The following is a 26,321-nucleotide window of genomic DNA, read 5'->3' as shown; positions in this document are numbered from 1 at the left end:
ACATTTTCAACTGATTGAGAGAGGAAATACTGCAGTAGATGGACTTAGAATGCCCTATTTTACTGTCATATTGTAGAAAAATTCCACACTAGTATTAATACAGGTTTGCAAGGCAGTTTACTGAGAGCTGCCAGCAGGAGGCGCTTTAGGAGCGGCAGAAACAGCGGTTTCCCCGGTAACGGCTCATAAATGCTGCATTATCAGGAAGGATAAAGAAAGATTCAGTAGAAATAACATCGAAATTTTTCCAAAGACCGTCAGTTCACTTACATTCATATAAACATTACATTCACCCGCACCGCGTTTTGACTTTGAAACATGCAGTGCTCATGTTTATTCAACAATGTCAATGCCAATCACAAATAGATTTTCCAAAAGTCTGTTTTGATATTGTGAACCACTGAATGGGAAACACTGTAATATAATTTGACAGCTATCAGTTATAGTTTAACCTATCCATCTTCACCGTCACAGTAACACATAGAGCTGTGCATCACCACAGCGCAACAGTGAAAAGACCCTCTCAAACAGTGTCACACCGCTTCCGATCGTTGTTAAAGCCACATACACCGGTATTGCTGTATATTAAAAATTCATATCATAACAAAAATAAACACCGGTATTCTGTATGAACCGGTTTCCAGTTCTGACTTATTCTTTAGAGGGCTCATGTCTCTTATCCTGATAACTTTCTCTGGATCAGGTTTGATGCCTTCGCACGTTAGCTTGTGCCCGAAATAACTGACCTCAGGGACGCATATCACACTTTTGTCTGGGTTGAGACATTCTCCTTTTTCACGGGTCCTCATTAGCACAGTGTGCAAGTTCCTCTTTTGTTTTTCCAAAGACGAGTATGTCATCTACAATGGCTGCAACAACGTCAAACCCTTCATAAGTCTCATCTATTTTTCTTTGAATCTTGGAAGAGAATCTTGGAATCTTTGGAAAGAGATCAGTCCAAAAGGTAGACAGAGACATCTGTACCTTCCCACTATAATATTGAAAGTTGTTAGTTTTGATGACTCCTCTGACAGCTTGATTGCCCAATATCCAGATTCTGCATCAAGCTCATTAGAGAATTATGCTCCAGTGAGTTTTGGGGTGCTGTTGTCCAGAGTCGGCAGGGGGTAATGCAGCCTTCTGATTGCTTTATTCAAGTCTCTAGGGTCTAAACATACCCTGAGCTTTCCAGTGCAGGGTTTCAATGACCACTAGGGCATTAACCCAGTCTGTGGGTCCCGTGACTTTAACAATAACGCCTGCTTTATCCATGCTGTCTAGCTCCTCCTTGAGGCTGCAGGATCCAGGAGTATAGGAGTATAGTGCAGGATCCAGGATTGGATTCTCCTGGAAATTGACCAATCCCGTGAAAGACATCCTGGAACTCTTGCGTGAGACCACAGGGTTTGTTTATATCTGCATCAACTGAAAAGACAAGCTTTATCAGCCCCATGTCCATGCATGCTCTCCAGACCAAGCACATGTAAAATTCCAGCAAAGCCTCTGTGTCTTGCTGACATGTCCCTTTTACATCAAGTGGCTCTCCGCCATAGCCTTTGAGACGGCGCATCGTGGGTTTCAGTTCTGTTGTGTAGAAAAGATTTTTAAATTTACTGGCTGGAGTGATGTTCAACTGGGCCTCAGTATCCAACTTGAAGCTAACTTTGTTTGCTTGAGGTCCTAATTTAAGTTCATCAAAATCCTGTTCACATTCTGTGTTAATTGCACATATACTTGTGCATCTTTGTGTGACCGCCCTATATCAATGGCTTTTTTCAAATGTTAGATCAGCACCTTGATTTTGCAGTTTCTCTCTTGAATTTTGGGGCGTTAGTAGCAAAAACAATGCAGTCCCGTACTATTTAGTCACTGTTTGTATATCCACAGTCATTCACAGTTTAAGCTCTGTAACGAAGTATTCAAATGTCTTGTGTTCCCCCTGTGTTTTTTCATGAAACTTGTACCTCGCAAAGATCGGGTTGGCTTTTGGCATGACATACTCCTCAAACTTATAATGTAGTTTTTTGGATTCATGACTGATAATGTCTATGTATTATAAACATCTCATCCCCTTTTGCCCATCCACAGGAGCAGAAGCTGCACATGGTCTCCTCTGCCGGTGAACATGAGCTGAACATGCCGACGAAATCTACGCAAATGCATCCGGCAAGTTTACTTCCATTTTCACCGTAGGAACCCCCGATGAATCTATCATTCCACAGTAAATAAAGTTCTGACACTGGTTTCATGTTCCTGTTTCATGTCTGTCATGTGATCCCCTGTTCAAGTCATGTGATCCTGTCATGTGTTCCCTTGATGTGTCATGTTGTCATTGGTTCATTGTTTCATTGTCATTGTTCACAGGTGTCCCTTGTCTTGTCATTAGTCTTGTGTGTATTTAAGCCCTCATGTTTACCATGTGTCTTTGTCAAGTTTTGTTTCACTGTAACCATGTCTACGTCCACGTCCCACGCTTTTGTTTTGTTTGATCTTGTTATGGTATGTGTATATATGTGTGTATATATATACACTGCTCAAAAAAATAAAGGGAACACTTTTTAATCAGAGAATATCATCAAGTCAGTTAAACTCCTGGGATATTGATCTGGTCAGTTAAGTAACAGAGGGGGTTGGTAATCAGATTCAGCTGCTTTAGTGTTAATGAAATTAACAGCAGGTCCACTAGATGGGCAACAGTGAGACAACCCCCAAAACAGGAATGGTTTTACAGGTGGAGGCCACTGACATTTTTTCCCTACTCATCTTTTCGGACTGTTTTTCACCAGTTTTGCATTTGGCTAGGGTCAGTGTCACTACTGGTAGCATGAGGCGATACCTGGACCCTACAGAGGTTGCGCAGGCAGTCCAGCTCCTTCAGGATGGCTCATCAATACGTGCCATTGCCAGAAGGTTTGCTGTGTCTCCCAGCACAGTCTCAAGAGCATGGAGGAGATTCCAGGAAGACAGACAGCTACTCTAGGAGAGCTGGACAGGGCCGTAGAAGGTCCTTAACCCATCAGCAGGACCGGTATCTGCTCCTTTGTGCGAGGAGGAACATGATGAGCACTGCCAGAGCCCTACAAAATGATCTTTAATGTGTTTTTATTTTAGCATGCTTGTAATCATATTGACTGCTCTTGTAATTTTATTATATAGTATTGTATATTGTATTGTGTATTGTATAGTATTTACTAATTGTATTGATTATCTTGTCCTGTTCAGCACTTTGGTCAACCATGGGTTGTTTTTAAATGTGCTCTATAAATAAATAATGAATGAATGAATGAATGAATGACCTCCAGCAGGCCACTGGTGTGAATGTCTCTGACCAAACAATCAGAAACAGACTTCTTGAGGGTGGCCTGAGGGCCCGACGTCCTCTAGTGGGCCCTGTGCTCACTGCCCAGCACCAGGGAGCTCGATTGGCATTTCCCATTGAACACCAGAATTGGCAGGTCCGCCACTGGTGCCCTGTGGTTTTCACAAATGAGAGCAGGTTCACCCTGAGCACGTGACAGACAGGAAAGGGTCTGGAGAAGCCGTGGAGAATGTTATGCTGCCTGTAACATCGTTCAGCATGACCGGTTTGGTGGTGGGTCAGTGATGGTCTGGGGAGGCATATCCATGGAGGGACGCACAGACCTCTGCAGGCTAGACAATGGCACCCTGATTGCCATTAGGTATTGGGATGAAATCCTTGGATCCATTGTCAGACCCTTTGCTGGTGCAGTGGGTCCTGGGTTCCTCCTGGTGCACAACAATGCCCGGCCTCATGTGGCGAGAGCATGCAGGCAGTTCCTGGAGGATGAAGGAATGATACCATTGAAGGGCCACCACGCTCACCTGACCTACATCCAATAGAACACCTCTGGGACATTGTGTTTCGGTCCATCTGACATCACCTGGTTGCACCTCAGACTGTCCAGGAGCTCAGTGATGCGCTGGTCCAGATCTGGGAGGAAATACCCCAGGACACCATCCGTTGTCTCATTAGGAGCATGCCCCGACGTTGTCAGGCATGCATACAAGCACGTGGGGGCCATACAAACTACTGAGTACCATTTTGAGTTGCTGCAATGAAATTTCAGCAAAATTGACAAGCCTGCTGCATCATTTTTTCACTTAGATTTCCGGGGTGTCTTTGAATTCAATCCTCTGTAGGTTGATTATTTTCATTTCCATCAAACGATGTGGCATCCTTTCGTTCATAACACATTACCCAGTCCATATTAGTATAGATATCCAGCATGATATTTTCCCCATTGAGATCTGATGTGTTTTCTAAGTGTTCCTTTAATTTTTTTGAGCAGTGTATATATATATATATATATATATATATATATATATATATATATATATTCAGTATCATTAAAATGATTGAATTTCATTAAAAAGTCTAATATTAATGATTCTGTCCCTTGAGAGTTTTGCAGCATCCCTCCACCACTCCTCACTCTCTGCTGGGTCCTATCCCAGTTAAGGATGGGGGAGTACTCTGGGTTTGGGCCAAATCCAGAGCTCAGAACCCTTCCCTTGGACGGCACACCAAATATAGTGCATACTTTACCCTGATATCTGATTACACGTACATGTGAAATTGTATATTGATAAATTTTTCATCTGCTTAATGATTTAGTGCACTAACACTTCTGTAGTTTATATAACAGCAGTCTCTGACAGCAGAATGCTACTTTCTAGTAAAATGAAAACTATTTCCTTGTCAAATAAGAATGATATCTTAGTTTTACCACAAATATATATCATCTATCATTTTATTTTCTAAAGATATGTCCAGATGTGCAGTCTATCAATAACATCTGAGTGGCAGCACCAGGAACGGCCACGAGCTGGCGGTGTGAATGCAACTTAACACTGAATCATTAGATGAAAATTAATAGGGTCAAATTTTAAACGTAAAAATTCTCAGTTTCAAGATCTCCAGGAACAGGATTGAGCACCACTGCTATACACCATAAACCTTAAAACCCTAAATGTTACAGCTCAAATAATACACATTTCTAAGAGAAAAAATAGCATAAGCGCTTTTATAAACGTATACAGTTCACATTTCAGCTTTTAAAACCTTCAAAATGAAATTTCTTTTGTAAGTGAACTTCAAACTGATTTTTTTCTTTTTCTTTTTGTGGCAATCAAATGCTGTCAATTGAGTGTAATTTGTATTAAACCCAGAATATTATTTTAATAATAGATGGGTGTAGCAGGATTGTGAATGACCCTTGCTCAAGCTTCTTCAGACCCCCCACGAGCTCTGACACAAACATTAGTAGTGGAAACAGATCTACAGGACAAACAGTGGATTCCTATGGACACATTCACACCACGGCTGAACTTTTTCACGTCAACATTCTCGGCTCTGTGGAAACAAACGGCAAACCCTGTAGGACCAGTCATACTGCACTCATCTGACTTTACCAGTGACTCTCCAAATGTTATTTATAATATATTAAAATGTGAAAATATTACATGTTAGCTTAACCTCCTACGGTGGCTGAGAGAGCTGCAACTGAAGAAAACGCATGCAAATAGAAAAAACACCTGCAAATTACGAAAAATCTTCATCAGTTTCACAACACGTGTGTGCTCCAAATACTCACAACACAACCAAATACAGAAACGCGCTGCAAATACTCACAGACCACAAGGGAAATGTTTCCAGGGGACCCCAATAAGTGACGAACCCGGCTGGGACGTGCTTACAGCTCAGAATCTACTTTATTTTATTTTATTATAAGGGGTTCAAGCGCGTAGCTCTGAAACCCTATTGTTATTTTTAATTTTCAGCATTCTCCATCTAAAACTGATCGGGCAGACCGAACCGTAAGTCGTAGAGACTTGAAACTTTGAGGGCTGGTAGTACTCACACCGCCTACAGCGTCACCAAGGCTTGCCCCGATCGGCCTGACGGGGGCGCTACAGTGGTCAAAAGTATGAAATGGCTCACAACTCCTCAACCGTGAGGCGTAGGCTCAAGTGTCTTATATCGCTGGATTCCTTGGCTCGAGGCGGACAAAATGCATGCCTCGCCCATTTTCGAGTACTTTTGTGAACTACTCCTAGGTTTTTGGCCTGATCAGAACCAAACCACTGCAGAAATATTCTATGGGCCATTCTATAGTGACTGTCAATAATCATCAAAAATAAATCCAAATTTCAATTCACGGTTGCTAAGGGGAAACAAAATGTTCGATGTGACCGTGGCCACTTTTACTAAAACGGTATAAAATGTATATTTATTTGCAACAGTTATGTTAACAGCAATAATATGCTTTTTCTGGTAAGAACAGCTATTCGGCTGATGGACACTATGCTGCGTTGTCATGGGAACATCCCAGGTGAAAATAATGAGGAAATTACATTGTCTTTCGTTGTTCCCTTAATCAAGTGCATTCCAAACGGCTACATAATGGCACACTAGTGCCCAGCTCCCTCCAAAGTGCCCACTTCGTCACATGACCTCAAGGCTAGATTATTGTAATGCTCTACTGGGTTCAAGTATTTCTTTTAATGACACGATAGAATTAACTGCGTTCGCCATGACGTTGTTCAACTTCTACTGGCCTCAACTCGCGAGATGTCCCAACAGTCTCTCTCGCTCTCGTTCTCTTTTTTATTTTTATTTTTTTTATCACATTTGATAAAGATATTAAAGTAGTGTTTCATTTTTTCTTGTTGTTCAAATTCAAAATTGTTTTCAAATATTATTTGTCACTTAATCTTAAAGATTTTAATAGTGTATGTTTGTTCCCACCAATCGCTGCACAAGTTAAGGGTACGTATGATGACGTAAGCACGTTAGTGCGAGCCCTCCCGGAACCCATAGAGAATGCATTGCAGTGCCTGCAGTTAAAAAAAAACATCTTTGAATGTAAGTCTATGGGAACACTCTGGGCGATTCTCAGCCAGAGTGAAATCGCCCAAAAAGAGGCGGTACTTCACAGAACGAGACATGACGCTGATTGGACTATATCCAGAGGCAGAACATACAGTGACGGCTAGCGTAACTCTGTGGTTGAATGAGATTGTGAATGTGATTGAAAAAGTCAATCATGGGAACACTTCCCATAAATCCTGATGTACTCGTTACATCATAAGAAGAATTTAACCCATTTTAAGAATTTAAGGGTTCCAGTTAGAACGGTGTCGTGTAAACGACCCTAAGTTAATAACTAATGATCTTTGCAATGGAAGTGAATCAATCAAAATGAACTTTAGCTGGACAATAACTTTAGCTGCTATAAAGCCAAAACAATCTCTGTTACTGTAATTTCCTATTATCAATATGAAGCTGCTTTGAATCAATCTACATTGTTAAAAGCGCTATATAAATGAAGGCGACTTGACTTGACTCACGAGCAATAACCACGTCCCAGCCGGGTTCGTCACTTATTTGGGTCCCCTGGAAACATTTCAGTTGTGTTCTGTGTTATTTGCAGCGCGTTTCTGTATTTGGTTGTGTTGTGAGTATTTGGAGCACACATGTGTTGTGAAACTGATGAAGATGTTTTCGTAATTTGCGGGTGTTTTCCAATTTGCATGTGTTTTCTTCAGTTGCAGCGTGTTGAGCTCTCTCAGCCACCGTATTAACCTCTTAAACATCAAGAATATCATTCTACACAGGGAATCAAATAAACAAACAAAAACATAAAGTGGGCTCCACAAATATTGGCACCCTTGGTAAAATGTGTTTGCAATTTCTGCTCTTATGCCCGGTACACCTTGTCTTTCGTCTGGCTGTCCCAGATGAAAGATGACCAATCTTGGCAGTTTCTGTGGTCATGGCTCCTAAACGCTGGCCCTCCGTCGTACAGTTAGAGAGGTTCAAAGACGGCTGTGGTTGCAATCTTGGGAATTTCATGCAGAAATTTTGCATGATCATCTCACAGTGTGTTTGTGCTATGACCTACGTCTACTGACTAGCCAATAAAAATGCAACATGAAATGCCGTATTGGTCAATGCGACATTAACTTAATTAACTTAACTAAAACTTAAAACCATTACCTCAAGATCAGATTGCAAGACTGGCATGCCATGTTGGCCTCTGTTCTCTAGCCATGACCATATTCTACTCTTTCACTTCCTCCTCTTTTTTCAGAGCACATAAAAAAACACAATTGCTAATTTCAGCCTGACGCAGTTTTCATTTTCACGTCCTGCGCCACGCTGTTTAAATAGCAAATGCATTTGCGCTCATCTGTGGCCCATGGGCTGCTGGTCTGAGAACGAGGAGTGTGTTCAGGCGCATTGTTGGAGTGAAACTGAAATAGACTGAGCCACTGACCAACTGAAACCTGCTCTAAATGGCGAAGTATTTTTTTGTTATTTAAAGAGCGTGTTAGTAATATGAGCCTATAGGCGGGTCCACAACGCACACACACTCTGCTTATTACACACACTCTGCTTATTACGCGCAGCAGCACACAAACATGCCAAATGTGTACATAAAGATATGGTGGAATCCGTCTTGTTCCGTAGATGGTCTGAGGCTTTAACCCTGTGTTCACACACACACACACACACACACACACACACACAGCTTTAACCTCACGCACAAACAGATCCGTCTCCTCTCTAGAGAAGCGTTCAGCTTTTCCGCTTGCAAATTCCCTCATGTAAATAGTGAATCCGCCATGGTGCGAGGGCAACTGGTATTTAAAGGGAATGGGAGAGACTCTGATTGGTTTATTGCACGTTACGCCCAAAACACACCCATTACTCATTGGGAGAAGAGAGACAAAACACAACCATTACTCATTAAGAGAATAGGGACAACCCTTTTAGACCATGCGCCGGGAGCACCGACCATTTTTCCCGTTGTTAAACTAGCAAAAGTGGATTCAGACTTGCGCCATGAGCTTTAGACCATGCGCTTAGATCGGTAAAATAGGGCCCTTAATGTTTAATTTGTTTATTTCAACTATTTGACATTAATTCAAAGATTTTTTTGTGAATATTTTGAATGAAAGACTTTTAAATGGCAAAAACAAATTTTCATAGTCAGTTTTGCTCATATTTTCAAGGGCTCCTATCTGCGGATCCCACTGTCCGGTGTCCTCAGTGTCCGTCAGCTAGAGGGAGCTCACCTGCTTCAGAGAGATCCCGTAAGGAGCTGCTGAGCGCACTCCTCTTCAGTCCCTCGCCCATGGCGTACGAGTCGTCCAGGCTAGTGCGGCCCATGCTGCCGTTCCCCGTCTCTTTCTTCAGGCCAGACATGCTCTGAGACATACTGGGCCGGACCACCCCTTTCTGCTTCTCCAGCTCCGCTGCAAACATCCAAACACACACATTTCATTCATATTGCACACACTTCCACTCGGACAACAAACTAGAGCGTGAGCGTTTGCTTTAGCGGACAGTCATACCTCATACTACTCTTCCATAACATAATAAAGCATAAAAATCAAAATGACCCTGGCATGTCCATCAGAAATGAAGGCGACAACAGCGAAGTTAATAAGCAATCAAACGTTTGAACCGAAGCCAAGCGAGAAATTAGGATGAATGTAAAAATATCATGAATTGTGATCTGACGTTCATCTGATTGATATTCACATGTGAAAGTGACCCAGACTGGAACGCAGAGGAACGAAGCCTCTGACCCTTACAATTAAACATGAAAATGACATTTGTGAGGATTTCTGACCGAGTTATTTTTGCAGTTTCTGCTCTCTTTAATCCTAACAACTGTAATTCTGCATCGGTTCCCACTCTCTGCATGATGCTCAGTGATGTCTGAATCTACACGGGCCGCTCACAAAACCTGGTCTGGAGAAGATGAGGATCGGGAAGAATAAAGGTCTGTTTACACTCTATCCGGTACTTTTCCATTTCCTGGACTTCAGCGATGGATTCTCGCAGGTCGCTGAGGAATTTCTTGCGGTCCTGAGGGTTGGGAGCATTGAAATTGATCAGGACTTTGAAGTCCGCACCTGGAATGGCTGAAGTCAGCCGGATACCATTCGGATAGACTGAGAAGAAGAAGAAAACGTAATTTTACTTCAGAAAAAATCATATAAAGTAAATAAATCATATATTTATGTGGATTCTTATAGTACACGCATGCAGCATTATGCAGGACTGAGAGTGCCATGAAATGAAGGAATCAAATATAATACTTTTTTATTAAGTCAAAAACTTTATCTGTGATTTATTTGTGTATTTACATGATTATTGCTGGTGAATTCCTGATTCCTTCATTTTTAAATGACACTAAAGAAAGACAAGTTTTTGTTTCATATTCATTTCTGATTGTGTATATATTTCTTACACTGGTTTTCAAAGAGCATCACTTGCATCCCGTACAGAGAGAAAGATTGCCTGAAACTATATGTCACTGAATTTTTCTTCTTTTGGAAGATCTTGGTAACCTGTCACAGAAAAGCAACACTCACAGTCAGCACATCTGCTGATATCTGTATATTAGAGAAAGTATGATGTGATGTGTTGTGTGTAATGCTCTACTGGGTGGTTGCCCTGCACGCTTAATAAACAAACTACAGCTGGTCCAAAACGCAGCAGCTCGAGTTCTTACCAGAACCAGGAAGTATGACCATATTAGCCCGGTTCTGTCAAAACTGCACTGGCTCCCTATTAAACATCATATAAATTTTAAAATATTGCTGATTACTTACAAAGCACTAAATGGTTTAGCTCCGCAGTACTTGAGCGAGCTCTTAACGCATTATACTCCTTCACGTCTATTGCGATCTCAAAATTCCGGCCAGTTGATAATACCTAGAATATCAAAATCGACTGCTGGCGGTAGATCCTTCTCCTATTTAGCACCAAAACTCTGGAACAGTCTTCCTACCATTGTCCGGGAAGCAGACACACTCTGTCAGTTCAAAGCCAGATTAAAGACACATCTCTTTGACCTAGCATACACATAATACATTATAGACTTCTATAATTCAGTGTTAGGCTGCATAGATTAGGTCAGCTGGAACCGGGAACACTTCCCATAAATTCTGATGTACTTGTAACATCATAAGAAATATAGTGTCTACGCTAATATTAGTCTCTCTGTTTATCCCGAGGTTTACTGCAGTCTGCCGGATCCAGGGCGTATCCAGATCTGATGAAGGACCTGCGCCTGGACGCGACGACAGCGCAGTCCTGAAGTGTCAACTAATCTCTCCCTATGAAGGACTCCCTCCCCTCCCTTTACCTCTCTACAGATAAAGCGTTGTCGGGATAATTCCGGTTCGCGTGGCTACGTGGAAGCGATAAAAATTCTGTATTATTAATTTTAAGGCCAGACAAGTAGTTTGTTGAGGGATGGTCTGTAGGGAAGGACTACACGCCTGCGCACATATATTCAAACGCACACACCTATAGACTGAACTCGTAATACACATGTGCACGCCATCAGCGTTCTCACGGGTTTGCGTTTTAAGTTTGCGCAGAAAGAACTTAAGAGTTTTCTGTTAGAACGGTGTCATCTTAGCGGCCCCTAAGTTAATAACTAATGATCGTTGCGACGGAAGTGAATCAATCAAAACTAACTTTATCTGGACAATAACTTAATTCTAGAGCTGCTGTAAAGCCAAAACAATCTCTGTTACTTTAATTTCCTATTATCACTGTAAAGCTGCTTTGGAACAATCGACATTGTTAAAAGCGCTATATAAATGAAGATGACTTGACTTGACGTGTGTTTGTGCGCTCTCACCACCAGCAGGTCATTGAACAGGAAGATCTCCCGCTGATGCTGCCCGAGTTTCTGCAGTCGGTTTGGATCGGGGACCTCGAACAGTCTGCAGTAGCACACGAGCCTGCGGTGAGCCTGAGACAGCACCTGACACACACACACACACACACACGTCATGCTGGGGACGTTACACTCACGGCTGTGTGTTTTTATACTCAACACACACACACACACACACACACACACACTCGCGCTCTCTCTCTCTCTCTCTCTCTCTCTCTCTCTCTCTCTCTCTCTCTAACACACACACTCTCTCTCTCTCTCTCTAACACACACACACACACACACACACACACACACACACACACACTCATGGTTTGCCACACACATCATGAAGTATACTCACACATCCGAGGCCATGGTGATGCGATCCGATCTGTAATGCACAAGATATATGAGTGAATCATGCAGTTCACTGTTGATCATTCAAAACTGTTGTATCAGAATAGTTGAGAAATGATAAGAGCACTTAAACTACGCCTGACAGACTCTCATTATCTTCATTAATTACATGGCCAGTATCTGGGGAAGTCTCAGTATCAGCGTTTAGTAGAGTTTCATGGACCGGGTCGAGCTTACTTGCTTCTTGCCCACGATGAGTTTCTCCACCTTCTGCACCTGAGACACATGGTCATCGTTAGTTTTGAGCTCCTTCTTCTGGATCCGCTCGTAAATCCCCACCAGCATCTCCCGAGGGATGTCCTCTCCATCATCAACCCCTTTCAACACACACATGCAAGGCTATAACACACACCTCGGACTCTTCTGTGGCCATGTATCAAGTCCAGCTGAGCTGAAGTCATGGACTCATCCTCGACGCCTGTGAACGTCAGCTCATTTAACACTAACACTCTACAATGAGATTCATTAGTTAACTACTTCAGTTAACATGAACTAAGAATGAACTGCACTTCTACAGCATTTATTAATCTTAGTTAATATTAATTTCGACATTTACTAATACGTCATTAAAATCAAAGGTTGTATTAGTTAACATTAGTTAATGCACTGTGAACTAACATGAACAGCTGTATTTTTATTAACTAACATTAACAAAGATGAACTAATACAGTAACAAATGTATTGCTCATTGTTAGTTAATGTTAGTTAATACATTAACTAATGAACCTTAATGTAAAGTGTTACCGATTGAACAGAGTGAAAGCAACAGTGAGTTTCCATCCAAACCTCGCAGGTTCTTGACGAAGTCCTCGAGCTTCATCTTGCGCTCCAGCTTGACGTTGGGGCTGTACATGTCTGTGTTGAGGAGGATGATGGCGAATGCCAGGATGAAGATGGTGTCAGGGTTTCTGAACTGACGGACCACATCAGGGTTACAGATGCAGTAGCGCTGGCTAAACACACACACACACATCATTCCATCTCTGAATGCAATGAACATCATCTTTCTACAGTTAGTGTCATCTTTGGCTGCTTGATTATCTTCTTCACCTTGTTTATTTGTTGTTTCTAATTTACTTCAGAATTATGTCAGAGATAAAAGCTGCATGGCTGAGTGTAGTAGATGTGTGTTTGGTGATGCGACAGCACCTGTAAGCCTCGATCAGGCGCTCCACCTTCTGTGCCTCTCCCTGAACACGGATCTGAGCCTGGAATTTTCTCAAAGCTTCATCCAGCTCCATCCCTGAGAAATCCAGCTCATCCACCACACAGCTGACACAGACACACACTGTTCACATGCCACATCTACACAAACCTGAGGCTTACAGCCAGTGGCATTTCTCAACACAGTATAAAATGAAAGACTGCATTCATCTAATAACACAATGTGTGTGTAGTGTGAAAACACTGCAAATACTTACTCTAAAACATCCCTGTTGAACTGTTTCTGCCGGTTCCCCAGGAACTCCCCGATCATCTGTCGACTCAGGCCTTTCCTTTGCAGGAAAAAGTGTGCGACTCCCACGGGAGTGTCCGGGATAAAGCCCCTCTCCGTCAGATACTGCACTCCCTTCTCTGGCTTTCTGAAAGCAGAGGAGCAGCAGCTCAAGTTAACGTTGTGTCCTTCTGAACGCTCGCACTGCATCTGAGCTAAAAGAGGTATAGAAGAGCTAAAAGAAGTGTAGAAGAGCTAAAAGAGATGTAGAAGAGCTAAAAGAGGTATAGAAGAGCTAAAAGAGATATAGAAGAGCTAAAAGAGGTATAGAAGAGCTAAAAGAGATACAGAAGAGCTAAAAGAGATATAGAAGAGATAAAAGAGGTATAGAAGAGCTAAAAGAGATATAGAAGAGCTAAAAGAGGTATGGAAGAGCTAAAAGAGGTATGGAAGAGCTAAAAGAGGTATAGAAGAGCTAAAAAAGGTATAGAAGAGCTAAAAGAGATATAGAAGAGCTAAAAGAGATATAGAAGCGCTAAAAGAGGTATAGAAGAGCTAAAAGAGATATAGAAGAGATAAAAGAGGTATAGAAGAGCTAAAAGAGATACAGAAGAGCTAAAAGAGATATAGAAGAGCTAAAAGAGGTATAGAAGAGCTAAAAGAGATATAGAAGAGCTAAAAGAGATATAGAAGAGATAAAAGAGGTATAGAAGAGCTAAAAGAGATATAGAAGAGCTAAAAGAGGTATGGAAGAGCTAAAAGAGGTATGGAAGAGCTAAAAGAGATATAGAAGAGCTAAAAGAGATATAGAAGAGCTAAAAGAGGTATAGAAGAGCTAAAAGAGATATAGAAGAGCTAAAAGATATATAGAAGAGCTAAAGAGCTAAAAGAGATATAGAAGAGCTAAAAGAGGTATAGAAGAGCTAAAAGAGGTATAGAAGAGCTAAAAGAGATATAGAAGAGCTAAAAGAGGTATAGAAGAGCTAACAGAGGTATAGAAGAGCTAAAAGAGGTATAGAAGAGCTAACAGAGGTATAGAAGAGCTAAAAGAGGTATAGAAGAGCTAAAAGAGATATAGAAGAGCTAAAAGATATATAGAAGAGCTAAAGAGCTAAAAGAGATATAGAAGAGCTAAAAGAGGTGTGGAAGAGCTAAAAGAGATATAGAAGAGCTAAAAGAGGTGTGGAAGAGCTAAAAGAGGTATAGAAGAGCTAAAAGAGGTATAGAAGAGCTAAAAGAGATATAGAAGAGCTAAAAGAGATATAGAAGAACTAAAAGAGACATAGAAGAGCTAAAAGAGATATAGAAGAGCTAAAAGAGATATAGAAGAGCTAAAAGAGATATAGAAGAGCTAAAGAGCTAAAAGAGATATAGAAGAGCTAAAGAGCTAAAAGATGTATAGAAGAGCTAAAAGAGGTATAGAAGAGCTATTTGTGTGAAAGTAGCAGAATAATATCCTCCTGAGAACCAGAAAAAAAGTTGTTGTTCTTTTGTAAGCACAGTTACATGTTGTCTGCGTATTCTCCTTGTTTAATAAATAGTATTTGGATTCATCTTTGACTCGTGCATGTTCATACACGTCTGCGCTTGCAAAGATCTTTTTTTTTATGTTAAGTCATTTTGTTTCCACATTGCTTGAAAGGTAAGATATATCACATATGTATTTTTATTATAGAAATACATCATAGCAGGGGTTTTCAAACTGAGGTACGGGGACGCACAGCGGGCTGAAGGAACTTCTTAAATAAAAAAGAAATAAAAAATAGATTACAATAGTAATAGTAATAGTAAATAAATAATAAATAATACATATATCAGTACAGTACTATAATGAGTAGAAAAAGAAACATAATAATGTCATTTGATAGAAACCAAAATATTTCCAAATAATATTTTAGACATAAAAATATACATCTTCAAAGTGTAAATTGGGTCTTTTACACAAAACTATATCGATGCCTTTTAAATGTTAGGATGGGGTTCCCTCACACAAAGAGGATCATACTTGAGGGTCTTTGGCATCTAAAAGATTGAAAAACCCTGCATTATGCATTTTAAAAAAACAAATGTGTGAAGGCAGATCCACGATATGTGAGATAAGAATAAAATACACATAATATTGTGCACAATCTGTCTCGCCTCATCAATAGGGCACGCATGCGCTGAACACCTCTGAAGTAAACTAAGAGAATAAGTTGCTATGTTTACTTACATAACCTCAGCTTTCGGTTCCAAAAATGAAGGTAACTTTCAGGATATTCACTTATTTACCCATAAACATACCCGCGTATGTGACATAACCTGTTTTCTGGAATACTCCCTTGAGCCCAAAGCTGAATGTATTTTCCCATGTTTTTTCCTCTGTACAGATGTCAACGTTATGACAATATTTCCAGTTCACACGGATCCGCGGAAACGACTAAAAACTAAAAACACTGTATTATGCATTCCAGACAAGTAACTGGCAATGTCACTTTGTAGAGACATACGCATTCATACGCACATGCCTATAGATTAAACACGTAATACGCATGTGTGCGCCGTCACTGTTTTCACAGATTTGCGTTTTTGATGTTTACACAGAGATGATAATGGTATCGTTTTCAAAACTCATTCAAAAACTTGCACTTTGAAATCAATTTCAAAGTTTGCGTTCCACCAAAACGCCGTTGTCGTGTAAATGTATGTCCGGAACGCAACGCATGCTGTACAGCCAAAACAATCTCTGTTGCATTATTTTCCTGTTATCACTGTAAAGCTGCTTTGAAACAATCTGTATTGTAAAAAGTGCTAGATAAATAATGACTATATATATATATATATATATATATATACAGGTGCTGGTCATAAAATTAGAATATCATCAAAAAGTTTATTTATTTCAAGAATTCAACTTAACAGGTGAAACTAATATATTATATAGACTCATTACATGCAAAGTGAGATATTTCAAGCCTTTATTTGTTATAATTTTGATGATTATGGCTTACAGTTTATGAAACCCACGAAATCAAAATCCCAGAAAATTAGAATATTCCATGAAATCACACAGTAATTACACAGTGATACCATGGTCATTGAACCAGGTTTTGGTTCTTTTGGCAGTGTGGGCAGGTGCAAATCCTGCTGGAAAATGAAGTCAGCATCTCCATGAAGCTTGTCTGCTGAAGGAAGCATGAAGTGCTCTGGAAATGTCCTGGTAGACGGCTGCGTTGAGTGGACAGCACAGTGGACCAACACCAGCCGATGACATGGCTCCCCAAACCAACACAGACTGTGGAAACTTCACACTGGACTTCAAGCATCTTGGATTGTGTGCCTCTCCATTCTTCCTCCAGACTCTGAGATCTTGGTTTCCAAATGAGATGCAAAATTTGCTCTCATCAGAAAAGAGGACTTTGGTCCACTGTGCTTTATTAAATCTAGAGTCAACGCAGCCGTCTACCAGGACATTTCCAGAGCACTTGATGATTCATTTTTCATTTTCCAGCAGGATTTGCACCTGCCCACACTGCCAAAATAACCAAAACCTGGTTCAATGACCATGGTATCACTGTGTAATTACTGTGTGATTTCATGTAATATTCTAATTTTCTGGGATTTTGATTTCGTGGGTTTCATAAGCTGTAAACCATAATCATCAAAATTATAACAAATAAAGGCTTGAAATATCTCACTTTGCATGTAATGAGTCTATATAATATATTAGTTTCACCTGTTAAGTTGAATTCTTGAAATAAATAAACTTTTTGATGATATTCTAATTTTATGACCAGCACCTGTATATATATATATATAATTATTATTATATATTAATATATATATTATTATTATTACAATGACAGAATTCAGCCCATTCACACAGGCATAATATGCACCTCAAACCAGAGGTTCCCTTCATACCCAGTTCTTCTGGTGATAAAATGTGTATTTTGTGTAAATATGATGTCATTGAAACACATACTTGTTGAAGAGGTTGAGGCCGATGCGGTATTGTCTCTTCCGCATGAGGTCGCTGCTGAACGCCGGAGAGTCCCAGCTGTTGCGAGTGTCTTTGTGGTAGGTCTGCTTGCTGAGAATATCTCGAGATGAGGATTCTGAGTTTATTGTGTCAATGGAATTTGAATTGCTGTTGAGACTGTCATTGTCTCCATCTGAAAAGTCTGATTCTGTCTTGCTCTGCCGGTTGCCGTTGGTGGGAAGGTGGCTCTCCACCTGCCGGTGTCTAAGGGGCTCTTCGTCTTGAGAAAGCAAGGGAACTCTGGGAGGTAGTCCATGTGAGATGTTTTCGGGACTGGCCTGTGGTCCTGCTACGGTTCGTTCGTGGTTATTTTGTGGCTGGCCCAAGCCATGGCTTGTGTCTGCTGAGCTGTCATTGGGAGGCTCAATGGTCAACAGGGGTAAGTCCATACAGAGCTGCGGCCCCTGGCACTCGAGGGACGGAGGGCTCCTGTAGCTAGTGTCCCTGTCCTCCTTGTCCTCCTTGGCCCCCATGGACCAGTACTCCTGCGAGGAGCCGCCGGATGGCTCAGACTGGGTGCTGGAGGGCTGATCAGCGGAGCAGGGAGGCTGGACCGGTGGAGAGAGCTCCTCTTCATCGATGAAGAGTGTCACGTCACAGATCTCATCCAGCTTGTGCTGCTCTTCAGGCTGAGGGAGCTCATCTTCCTGGCGCAGACCAACTGCTTGTTCAGGCTGGATCTCCTCTTTGCGTAGACTACGGCAGTTCAGTGCATCGTCAATTGACTCCGCCAGTGACTTTACTTGCCTTGAGAAAGTGTCCTCTAGCTCTGTGATTGTGTCTGTTAAATCGTTTTGAGGTTCTGGGGCCTCCAGGATAACAGGAACCATCTCTCCGGCTTGTGCCATGGCTCCCGCTTGGCTGGTATCCTCCAGGAGAGACATTTGCTTCCCCTCAAAAACAGAGCCGTGAACTTTCTCGGCTCCTTCAAAGGAAAACTGCATCCTCATGTTGGACAAAAGAATCCTGCGGGACATGCGGTTCTCCGACATACAACTCCGGAGGCGTTCAAAGTTCTTGTTCATTTGGTGTCGGCGGAAAGCTGTCTGGATGGTGCGTGCAGCATGGCAGGTTATGAAACGGCCCCCGTATTTCCGCTCAAGCATTTCCACCTGGGAAAACCAGGAAATATACATTTTAGATGGTATCACAACAAAGTGATTAGCGTTTATTAGGGTGTACAACACACATAAACAATAGTGTTTAGAGTTTAACAAGATGAAGCCAGTTCGAAACACAACAATAGTGATCCTCATGACTGGGGAAACTATAAAATGCAGTATATCTGGTCCAGTACTAACTAGCCATGACACTGTACCTTCTTGTCCTGCAGGTCTGTGGAGAGCTCATAGCTTTCAGAGAGGGAGCGTGAGCGTTTGATGGCCTCCTCCTCGGCCTGCTTGCGGAGGATGGACTGAGAGTGTTGTAGTTTGGGTCGCTGAGGGCGCTGTGGGCCCGGCTGGATGCTGTGGCTGGACACTGAGCCCTCGGACTGCTCAGGACTCAAGGAAGAGCTGTGCGGGACAGGGCCACGGCCATATCCTACGCTGGAGTCCAAGGAAGGGCCAGGCTCACTGTTTTGAATATTCCCCTCCACACTACACAAGACAGGAAAGCAAGACATATAATACACATTGACATGGTACAATGGGTTTCACTTACTAACAAGGTTTGCAAGGTTCTCATGTTTGCAAACGTTCTGCTGGCTTCAGAGCATGTGCTTATTTATGCAAAAAAAATTCTGTTAACACTTTATTTCGAAAGTCCACTTTAGACATTCTACTAACTTTGCAACTACATGTCAATTCAGTCATTAGAGTATTAGTAGACTGTCTGCTTAATATCTACTCGCTCTTTATTTTGATTACTAACCCCAACCCTAAAAGCTAACCCTAACCTAACAGTCTACTAATACTCTAATGAGAGTTAGTTGACATGTAGTTGCAAAGCTACTTATAGTAAGTAGAATGTCTAAAGTGGACCATCAAAATAATGTGTACCCTTCTTTCTTACCCTTACAACGTTGACGAATCCATCCAAGTGTACAGTCATTCGCAGATCTCCATGTCAGTGCTTCCCAAACCTGTTCCTAGAGGCACACCAACTGCACACATCTTCAAACTCTCACCTGACTGAACTCATCAGCTCATTAGAAGAGAATTCAAGGCCTGAAATTGATGGGTCAAATAAGGGAGATATCCTAAATGTGTGCTGTTGGTGTGGCTGCAGGAACAGGGTTGGCAAACACTGCTCTGTGCTCTCTAAAGATGCACCCGTACCCAAGATCTTCAAGTTAAACCATGTGTCCCATTCCGAGTACCAGCTGAGATATAATATACTAAATATACTTGACTTATGTGATTGCATTTTCATGCTGAACCTTTCCCCGAGGCCAATCACACTAAACCTGTTTTGGTTTAAACCAGAAACATCCGTCTAGCGTTAACAATGTAAACGCAGCGCAGTGTAAAGCAAGAGTCACACCTGTCAGATCAATCTGTGGCACCATGCAACTATTCCATCAAAATTAGAAGGTTGTTGGAGAAATCATGCTGTTTAATGCCTCACAGATCAGAAGAATTCAGAAACCCTCCTCATTTGTAGAATAAGATGCAGTGTTTCTGATGGTTTGCATTCAACACTTGTGAGATTATTGCTGATTACTTATTAATAATAAGTCTTGACTTCCGCTCTGTTAATATTTGAACAGCACATACGGCCTGATTTCCAGGACTAAGGAATGCATCAATATTATTATTGCTCACACTTGGTCCTGCACTGTTTGTCCCAGAGGCCTGGATGACAACACAAATCATGCAGCTTGTGAAGGAGAGCTGTGTTCCTTTTCCAAGCAATCAGACAAAACAATGGGCTTCAGTTGAGTAATGGACAAACCAAAATATCAGAGCGATAGTCTAGCTTGGGTCTATATGCATTTGATCCAGTAAGCAACTACTTAATAACCTCACAGAATCCTCTAGCCACCAGAAGGAAACCTAGCAACAACTTAGCATTGTGTTGGTGAGTTTGCACAGGTACAAGTAATTTTTTTGATGGAAATGTATAATAAATTCACATCATTATCCAACAACTGAGGGGGAAAAGTAAGAAATGGATCAATTGAAACATCCTTCTAATAGCAGACTTGTTTGAAAATCTTCAAGTATCCCAGAGAACAACTGAAACAAACATGTATGGTAAAATTACATTTTGTTTAGAGGCCTAACCAGAACGAATTTGTTCAAATTCTATTAAATATATTGAAGTGATCCAGTTTTCTGATGCTCTGCACATCTATCCAGCACAAGTAACAGCAGACCCGTTTACACTGCAAGTCAGACATGATGTGTCCTACAGTATATAACATGATTTTAGGCCACAGTAAGAGCATATATCTTCCATATTTACATGAACATTACTCACTAACTCTTACTCTCTGCAGTTTTTCGACGTGAATATCGTCCAAAGAAAGATCTCCTGCCAAAGAAGTCCAGTTTCTTCTGCTTATCTGCCATTATGAGCCACAAGTTCAAAGGTCAGCTCAGTTTCCCCAACATAGCCAAAGTCTGCTCTGATGAAACCAATCATTTACAAACCAGCACATCAGGCTTGACGTAGAGCCACAAACTCGCTTGCATGCAAATCGATTGTTCAAATCATGTAGAAAAGAAACCTTCAACAACTTCCTCCTTCAGGTCTGCAGTGCCGTCATGCCTGCAGTCACATGCAGCTCTGTACAAACAACAGTAAACAGACAGCAGAGGCGGGCCTAATGTAAACCAAGCACACCTTTTTATGCAATCAAGTGGAATACAGCGGACTGTATGCACAGCTATTGTGAAGTACTGACTTTAGGCTGTTCTAACTAATCAAAAGACAAACTAGTGGTACTTCATCCTTAAATATACCTTCAGTCTTCCTTAGCTTTAAGTTACAATCATCTTTGATTACAAGCCTTTTACACATCTTCAGTTTAATAATTTGTTGATCAGCTTAACAGAATGGTACCAAGCTAAATAAATGGCTTCCATAAACATGCTGTTAGCCTAAGAATAGCATTAGTACTGTAAGTAGTGGTGGTGTTGAAATATCAATGCTGGCTATCAGACTCCACCTTTCAATACCTCATACAACCCATGTCAATACAAGTGCGGTGCAGGATTGTTTATTCCTAATTATGATGTATGTCAGCATATTATAAAAGGACAACAGGGTGAGGATTTCAGTGACCAAGACAGCAGGACTAGTGCCACTTCCACAAATACACACTTACATGTCCACACGTACAGTACATGCAGTCATGGTGAAACTCACAGTTCTTGCATAATATCTCTAGAGCTGAATCTCACGCACCATCTGTCCTGCAAACACTGCCACGTTCCTCTCGCGCGGGCGGCGAGTCTAGCTAGCACAAATGCCAGCGCTCAGTGTGGAAAGCATGTCATATCAGTGAGGGTGAGATGAGGAACAACAGTGTGCATTTACTGATGATGATTTCTATCGTATAAGAGATGACTGGAACATGTAACATGTAACATGTAAACTGGATAAAGATGCAGCATCCAAAGTATTATTAAGGGGAATTTAGTTGATAATTTAGCTGTTTTAAATTACACAAATGACCACAGACCCTGTCATTCGTTGACCAACTTGTGTCGCTTCTGTCAGCAATTGCTGCGACAAAGCAACTGGATGCCATTCATTTTCAGCGAGAGCTGGTCCAGTGTTTGGTGACACGCGTGACACAGAGAGTGCTCATGATTCCCACAGTTTACACATCCTCGATCCTCATCTGACCAATCTGTGTCGAGATTACAGGACAGCTCCCATTTTCTCATCATCTGTGTCAAAATTAGCAGGAGAAACTCTATGGCCATTATGTGTATCATATTTTTGAGTGTTAGTTCACCCAAAAATGAAAATTCTGTCATTAATTATTCACCCTCACGTCGTTCCAAACCCGTAAGACCTTTGATCATCTTCAGATAACAAATTAAGATATTTTTGATGAAATCCGACACTTTCTGATCCCTCCATAGACAGCAATGTCATTGACACTTTCAAGGCCCAGAAAGGTAGTAAAGACACCGTTAAAATAGTCCATGTGACTACAGTTGTTCAGCCTTAAAGGGATGGTTCGGAGTAAAATCAACCTAGGGTCCTTTGCACTATGACCTCGAGCCATACGCCTCGAGCCATAGGACTTTAATGTGCTTTTCCCAAACCACTGAAGTGGCCTCGACGTCCGGGTTAGCGATAGCATTAGCCGTCAGGCAAGTGTTATTTAAATAAACTCCTGATGTACTTACAAACTTTCCAATGTCTCGTTTTATGAGTACAGAACCTATTTGTACTACTGTAGAAGTTTGGTGCCATTCTGGGCATTATTAGTGCGGTAATTTACCAGATACAGCCTTGGATCCATTAGCGGCTGCACTAAACCATCCGGCTGATATCTCTAAATAAGCTCTTAACTTTATGTTCAACTATAGCCTGGCTAACGTCAGACCTCTTCTCATTGAGACGTGGTCTGGGAACCACATGTTCATTTTCTCGTATTTGAGGCGTGGTTTACGAATGCCCAGAGCCGTTTATTGGGTGCTACGAATGTCTATCAAATGTGCCTGTACGTAGCTCATAGCCAATCGTTTCAATTATACCAGATGACGTATGTAGAGCGACAGAAATTCGACGAGGAAGAAGACGATGGCTGAAGAAGACTAAACTACTTAGAACACTATCTAAGGCTGCATCGAAAGGTAACTTCGCGTCTGCTGCCATGTTGGATCCATTGATATAAACAAACTGCTTCGGTGTGTCGCATAGACGTCGTCATCGTCGTGCTGCTCCCTCCCCGTTCTGTGATTGGTTCCCTTTTTGAGGGGAAAATCTGGTCCATGGTGTCCAGGCTGCCTAGCAGCGGGAATAAAATCGCACTGCGCTCAAGGCAGCATGGGGAAACCCAGGCTAGTTCAACTAAGGGATAAAAGGCTTCTGGGGGGTGTTTGGCTCGAGGTCATGGAGCAAAGGACCCTAGATTGATCTTACTCTGAACCATCCCTTTAAGGTTATGAAGCAACGAGAATACTTTTTGTGCGCAATAGGGCTGCCCCTAATAGTTGGCTAACCGTTAGTCGACTAGAAGAGGCTTGGTGGACCAAGATTTTATTAGTCGGTAAGTCCTGGGGAAAAACAACTCCACAGAAAGTGTTGAAATCACGCAGGCTGTAACTGACAGATCGTTAACAGCAGGAAATCCAAACATTCGCCTATCGTTCATCGACCTCAAAGATGGCTTATCACTTGAAACATGTAAGTAGCAACAACTGTACAAGTCCACTCGCTCTAATATTAACCTAAATGTGGCTATTATTAGGGGCATATCCAAGTGTTTGTGTGGAGAGCGCGCGCTCACTGCATGACATACAGGCGCCGGTGCATCACTTGCTTTTAAAATACTCCGTCATTTTTGGTCATACAGGTAAGAGTAATGCAAACATAGCTCACAATAACAACAAAACGTTGTGCTTTTGTAAATTTATGGTGCTTTCTGCCATCTCGGTCTTGAACTTGAGCGCATCACACAAATGAACTGAAACTCAAGACAGAGAACACAGAAGCCGAACAGGTGTGGCACTACAACAGGCCGAGAGTCTACAGTTTATGTGGACTTACTACACTGAAAATGTTCAGCTGGCTTAATCAAATTACATGAACTGAATGTTTTTTAACATTTGCGCTTTAGTTGTTGAACCAGCTGAAAATTTTCAATGCAACAATCAACACATCATTTTTAATTCTGACCTCCACATAGAAGGCCTTTAAATGCATTAGTGTCGGTTTTTGCATGGATTGCATTTTTATTTAGTTATAAGGGGAACAACAGTGAACTTCAAAGTGCAAGACGAGTGACATGTGTTGCTGCTTAAACTGCTCGTGAGATATTGCTAAATGTAAAGGCCACCAAACACGTGTCGCACCATGTACCAGGGGACCCGTGTCCTCTTGAGTAGTGAGATCAGTATAACATGCACACGCTGCTGCTGCTTGAGTTAGCATGTACACTTTAACCTGTGTGGAAATGGGCATGGAATGGTGAAAAAAGGTCACATCTAAATTAACTGATCTTGTTCAAGTCAAAAATATTATTTAACATCACTGAACCAACCAACATACATCAATTTATACCAACAAAACTAAGATTTATGGGTTAAATCAAGCAGAAATAGCTCTTTAAGGAAACTGTAGTCTGTGTGTGTGTGTGTGTGTGTGTGTGTGTGTGTGTGTGTGTGTGTGTGTGTGTGTGTGTGTGTGTGTGTGTGTGTGTGTGTGTGCTAAAGAGTGAACGACTCTTCAGTAAAGTCATTCCCCATCACAGGCCACAGTAAAAGCAACAGCTGTTGTATGATTGAGGGGAAAATGAAGAACAGTGTGAGATGACATCATTTCCTCTTCAGGTTTTCATTAGGGTACACAGACAAAAGCCCTACAGTCTGAGTTTCTGACGGTAAATCAAGAGTGGCCACTATAAACACTAGATACTTTCCACCAGAAAACAGTTCCAGTGTCATGAATATTATTAAAGTGAACTTGTACCCAATCTAAAATACCAACAAAGTAATGTTTTAGAATTTGGCATTTTTTGTTTTGTTTTTTTCAATAGTCTGTTCAAGGAAATGCTCTTTTTGAGTCTCACATAAGCATCCAGACTGAATGTAATAAACTGTGATAAATGTGTGTGTGTGTGTGTGTGTGTGTGTGTGTGTGTGTGTGTGTGTGTGTGTGTGTGTGTGCCTGGTAAACCCTTCTTTTTGGGGACCAAGTGTCTCCACAAGGACAGTAATACCAGTCACTTTTGTCCTTGTGAGGACAGTTTTGGTCCCCATCAGGAAAACAGCTTATAAATCACACTGAGTGATGTTTCTTTAAAGTGTAAAAATCCAGAAAGTTTTCTGTGATGGGTAGGTGTGTGTGCGTGTGTGTGTGTGTGTGTGTGTGTGCGAGTGCGTGCGTGCGTGCGTGCGTGTGTGTGTGTGTGTGTGTGTGCGTGTGTGTGTGTGTGTGTGTGTGTGTGTGTGTGTGTGTGTGTGTGCGTGTGTGTGTGTGTGAGTGAAACATCCCCGCTGGGTGTGTGACAAATAGCAGGAGGATTCCTGCATTCCAAGTGAATAAAGGTGGATGAGAAAAGGGGCAGGAAAAATCTTTGGGAGTTTTGGTAATGAAGAGCAGATTTCAGCCGTGTGTGTGTGCGTGTGTGTGTGTGTGTGTGTGTGTATGCCGGTTGTCTCAAGTGGATTTCCATATGTGCCTACAACACGCCACAGACCAGATGACCCATGTGCAGTTTTACTGTAGACGACATACGAATGAACCAGAGTCAAACACAACATCACAAAGGCCCCAAAAACTATTTGGATACTTTAGCCACAAAGCCACATTTAAAAGTCAAGTGAATTAGATAACTAGAATAAATGCAAATTGGTTTGTTATTTAAAGAAAGAAAAAATAAAGAATTGTGACCAGTGTTGGGGAAAGTTACTTTTAAAAGTAATACATTACAATATTGTATTACTCCCTAAAAAAAAAGCTAAACTAACTGCGTTACTTAGTTACTTTTCATGGAAAGGAATGTAATATGCTACTTTTGCATTCCTTTTTCTCACCTGGGCTGGGTTTGTTGGTTTGTTTGTTTTGTATTTTGTCCAATGTAAAAACCCTTTCACACCAGAAGTGA

At 41.5% G+C, this 26,321-nt stretch overlaps 1 protein-coding gene across 10 annotated transcripts in view; it reads right to left on the bottom strand.

Annotated features, from left to right (window-relative positions):
• The window catches only part of iqsec1a (IQ motif and Sec7 domain ArfGEF 1a), a 134,071-nt gene that overhangs the window by 12,270 nt on the left and 95,480 nt on the right, over positions 1 to 26,321 (bottom strand). For 8 of the 10 annotated variants that reach the window (XM_079850251.1, XM_079850253.1, XM_079850260.1 and 5 more), the window contains 11 exons: positions 18,906 to 19,185; positions 17,531 to 18,699; positions 13,553 to 13,714; positions 13,281 to 13,403; positions 12,918 to 13,084; positions 12,309 to 12,448; positions 12,076 to 12,105; positions 11,691 to 11,816; positions 10,287 to 10,386; positions 9,826 to 9,987; positions 9,103 to 9,282 (listed from right to left, as the gene is read on the bottom strand). In XM_079850251.1, the coding sequence (XP_079706377.1) occupies positions 9,103 to 9,282; positions 9,826 to 9,987; positions 10,287 to 10,386; positions 11,691 to 11,816; positions 12,076 to 12,105; positions 12,309 to 12,448; positions 12,918 to 13,084; positions 13,281 to 13,403; positions 13,553 to 13,714; positions 17,531 to 18,699; positions 18,906 to 19,185 (2,639 nt within the window). Of the gene's footprint in view, positions 1 to 9,102; positions 9,283 to 9,825; positions 9,988 to 10,286; positions 10,387 to 11,690; positions 11,817 to 12,075; positions 12,106 to 12,308; positions 12,449 to 12,917; positions 13,085 to 13,280; positions 13,404 to 13,552; positions 13,715 to 17,530; positions 18,700 to 18,905; positions 19,186 to 21,010; positions 21,252 to 26,321 lie in introns of those variants that run through there. The other 2 variants (XM_079850258.1, XM_079850254.1) reach the window with 2 other exon arrangements.

Source organism: Squalius cephalus (genome assembly GCF_949319135.1).
Source record: "Squalius cephalus genome assembly, chromosome: 18".
NCBI classification, from domain to species: domain Eukaryota; kingdom Metazoa; phylum Chordata; class Actinopteri; order Cypriniformes; family Leuciscidae; genus Squalius; species Squalius cephalus.
Note: the sequence above shows the minus strand (reverse complement) of the source record. Positions and strands in the feature narration are given on the sequence as shown.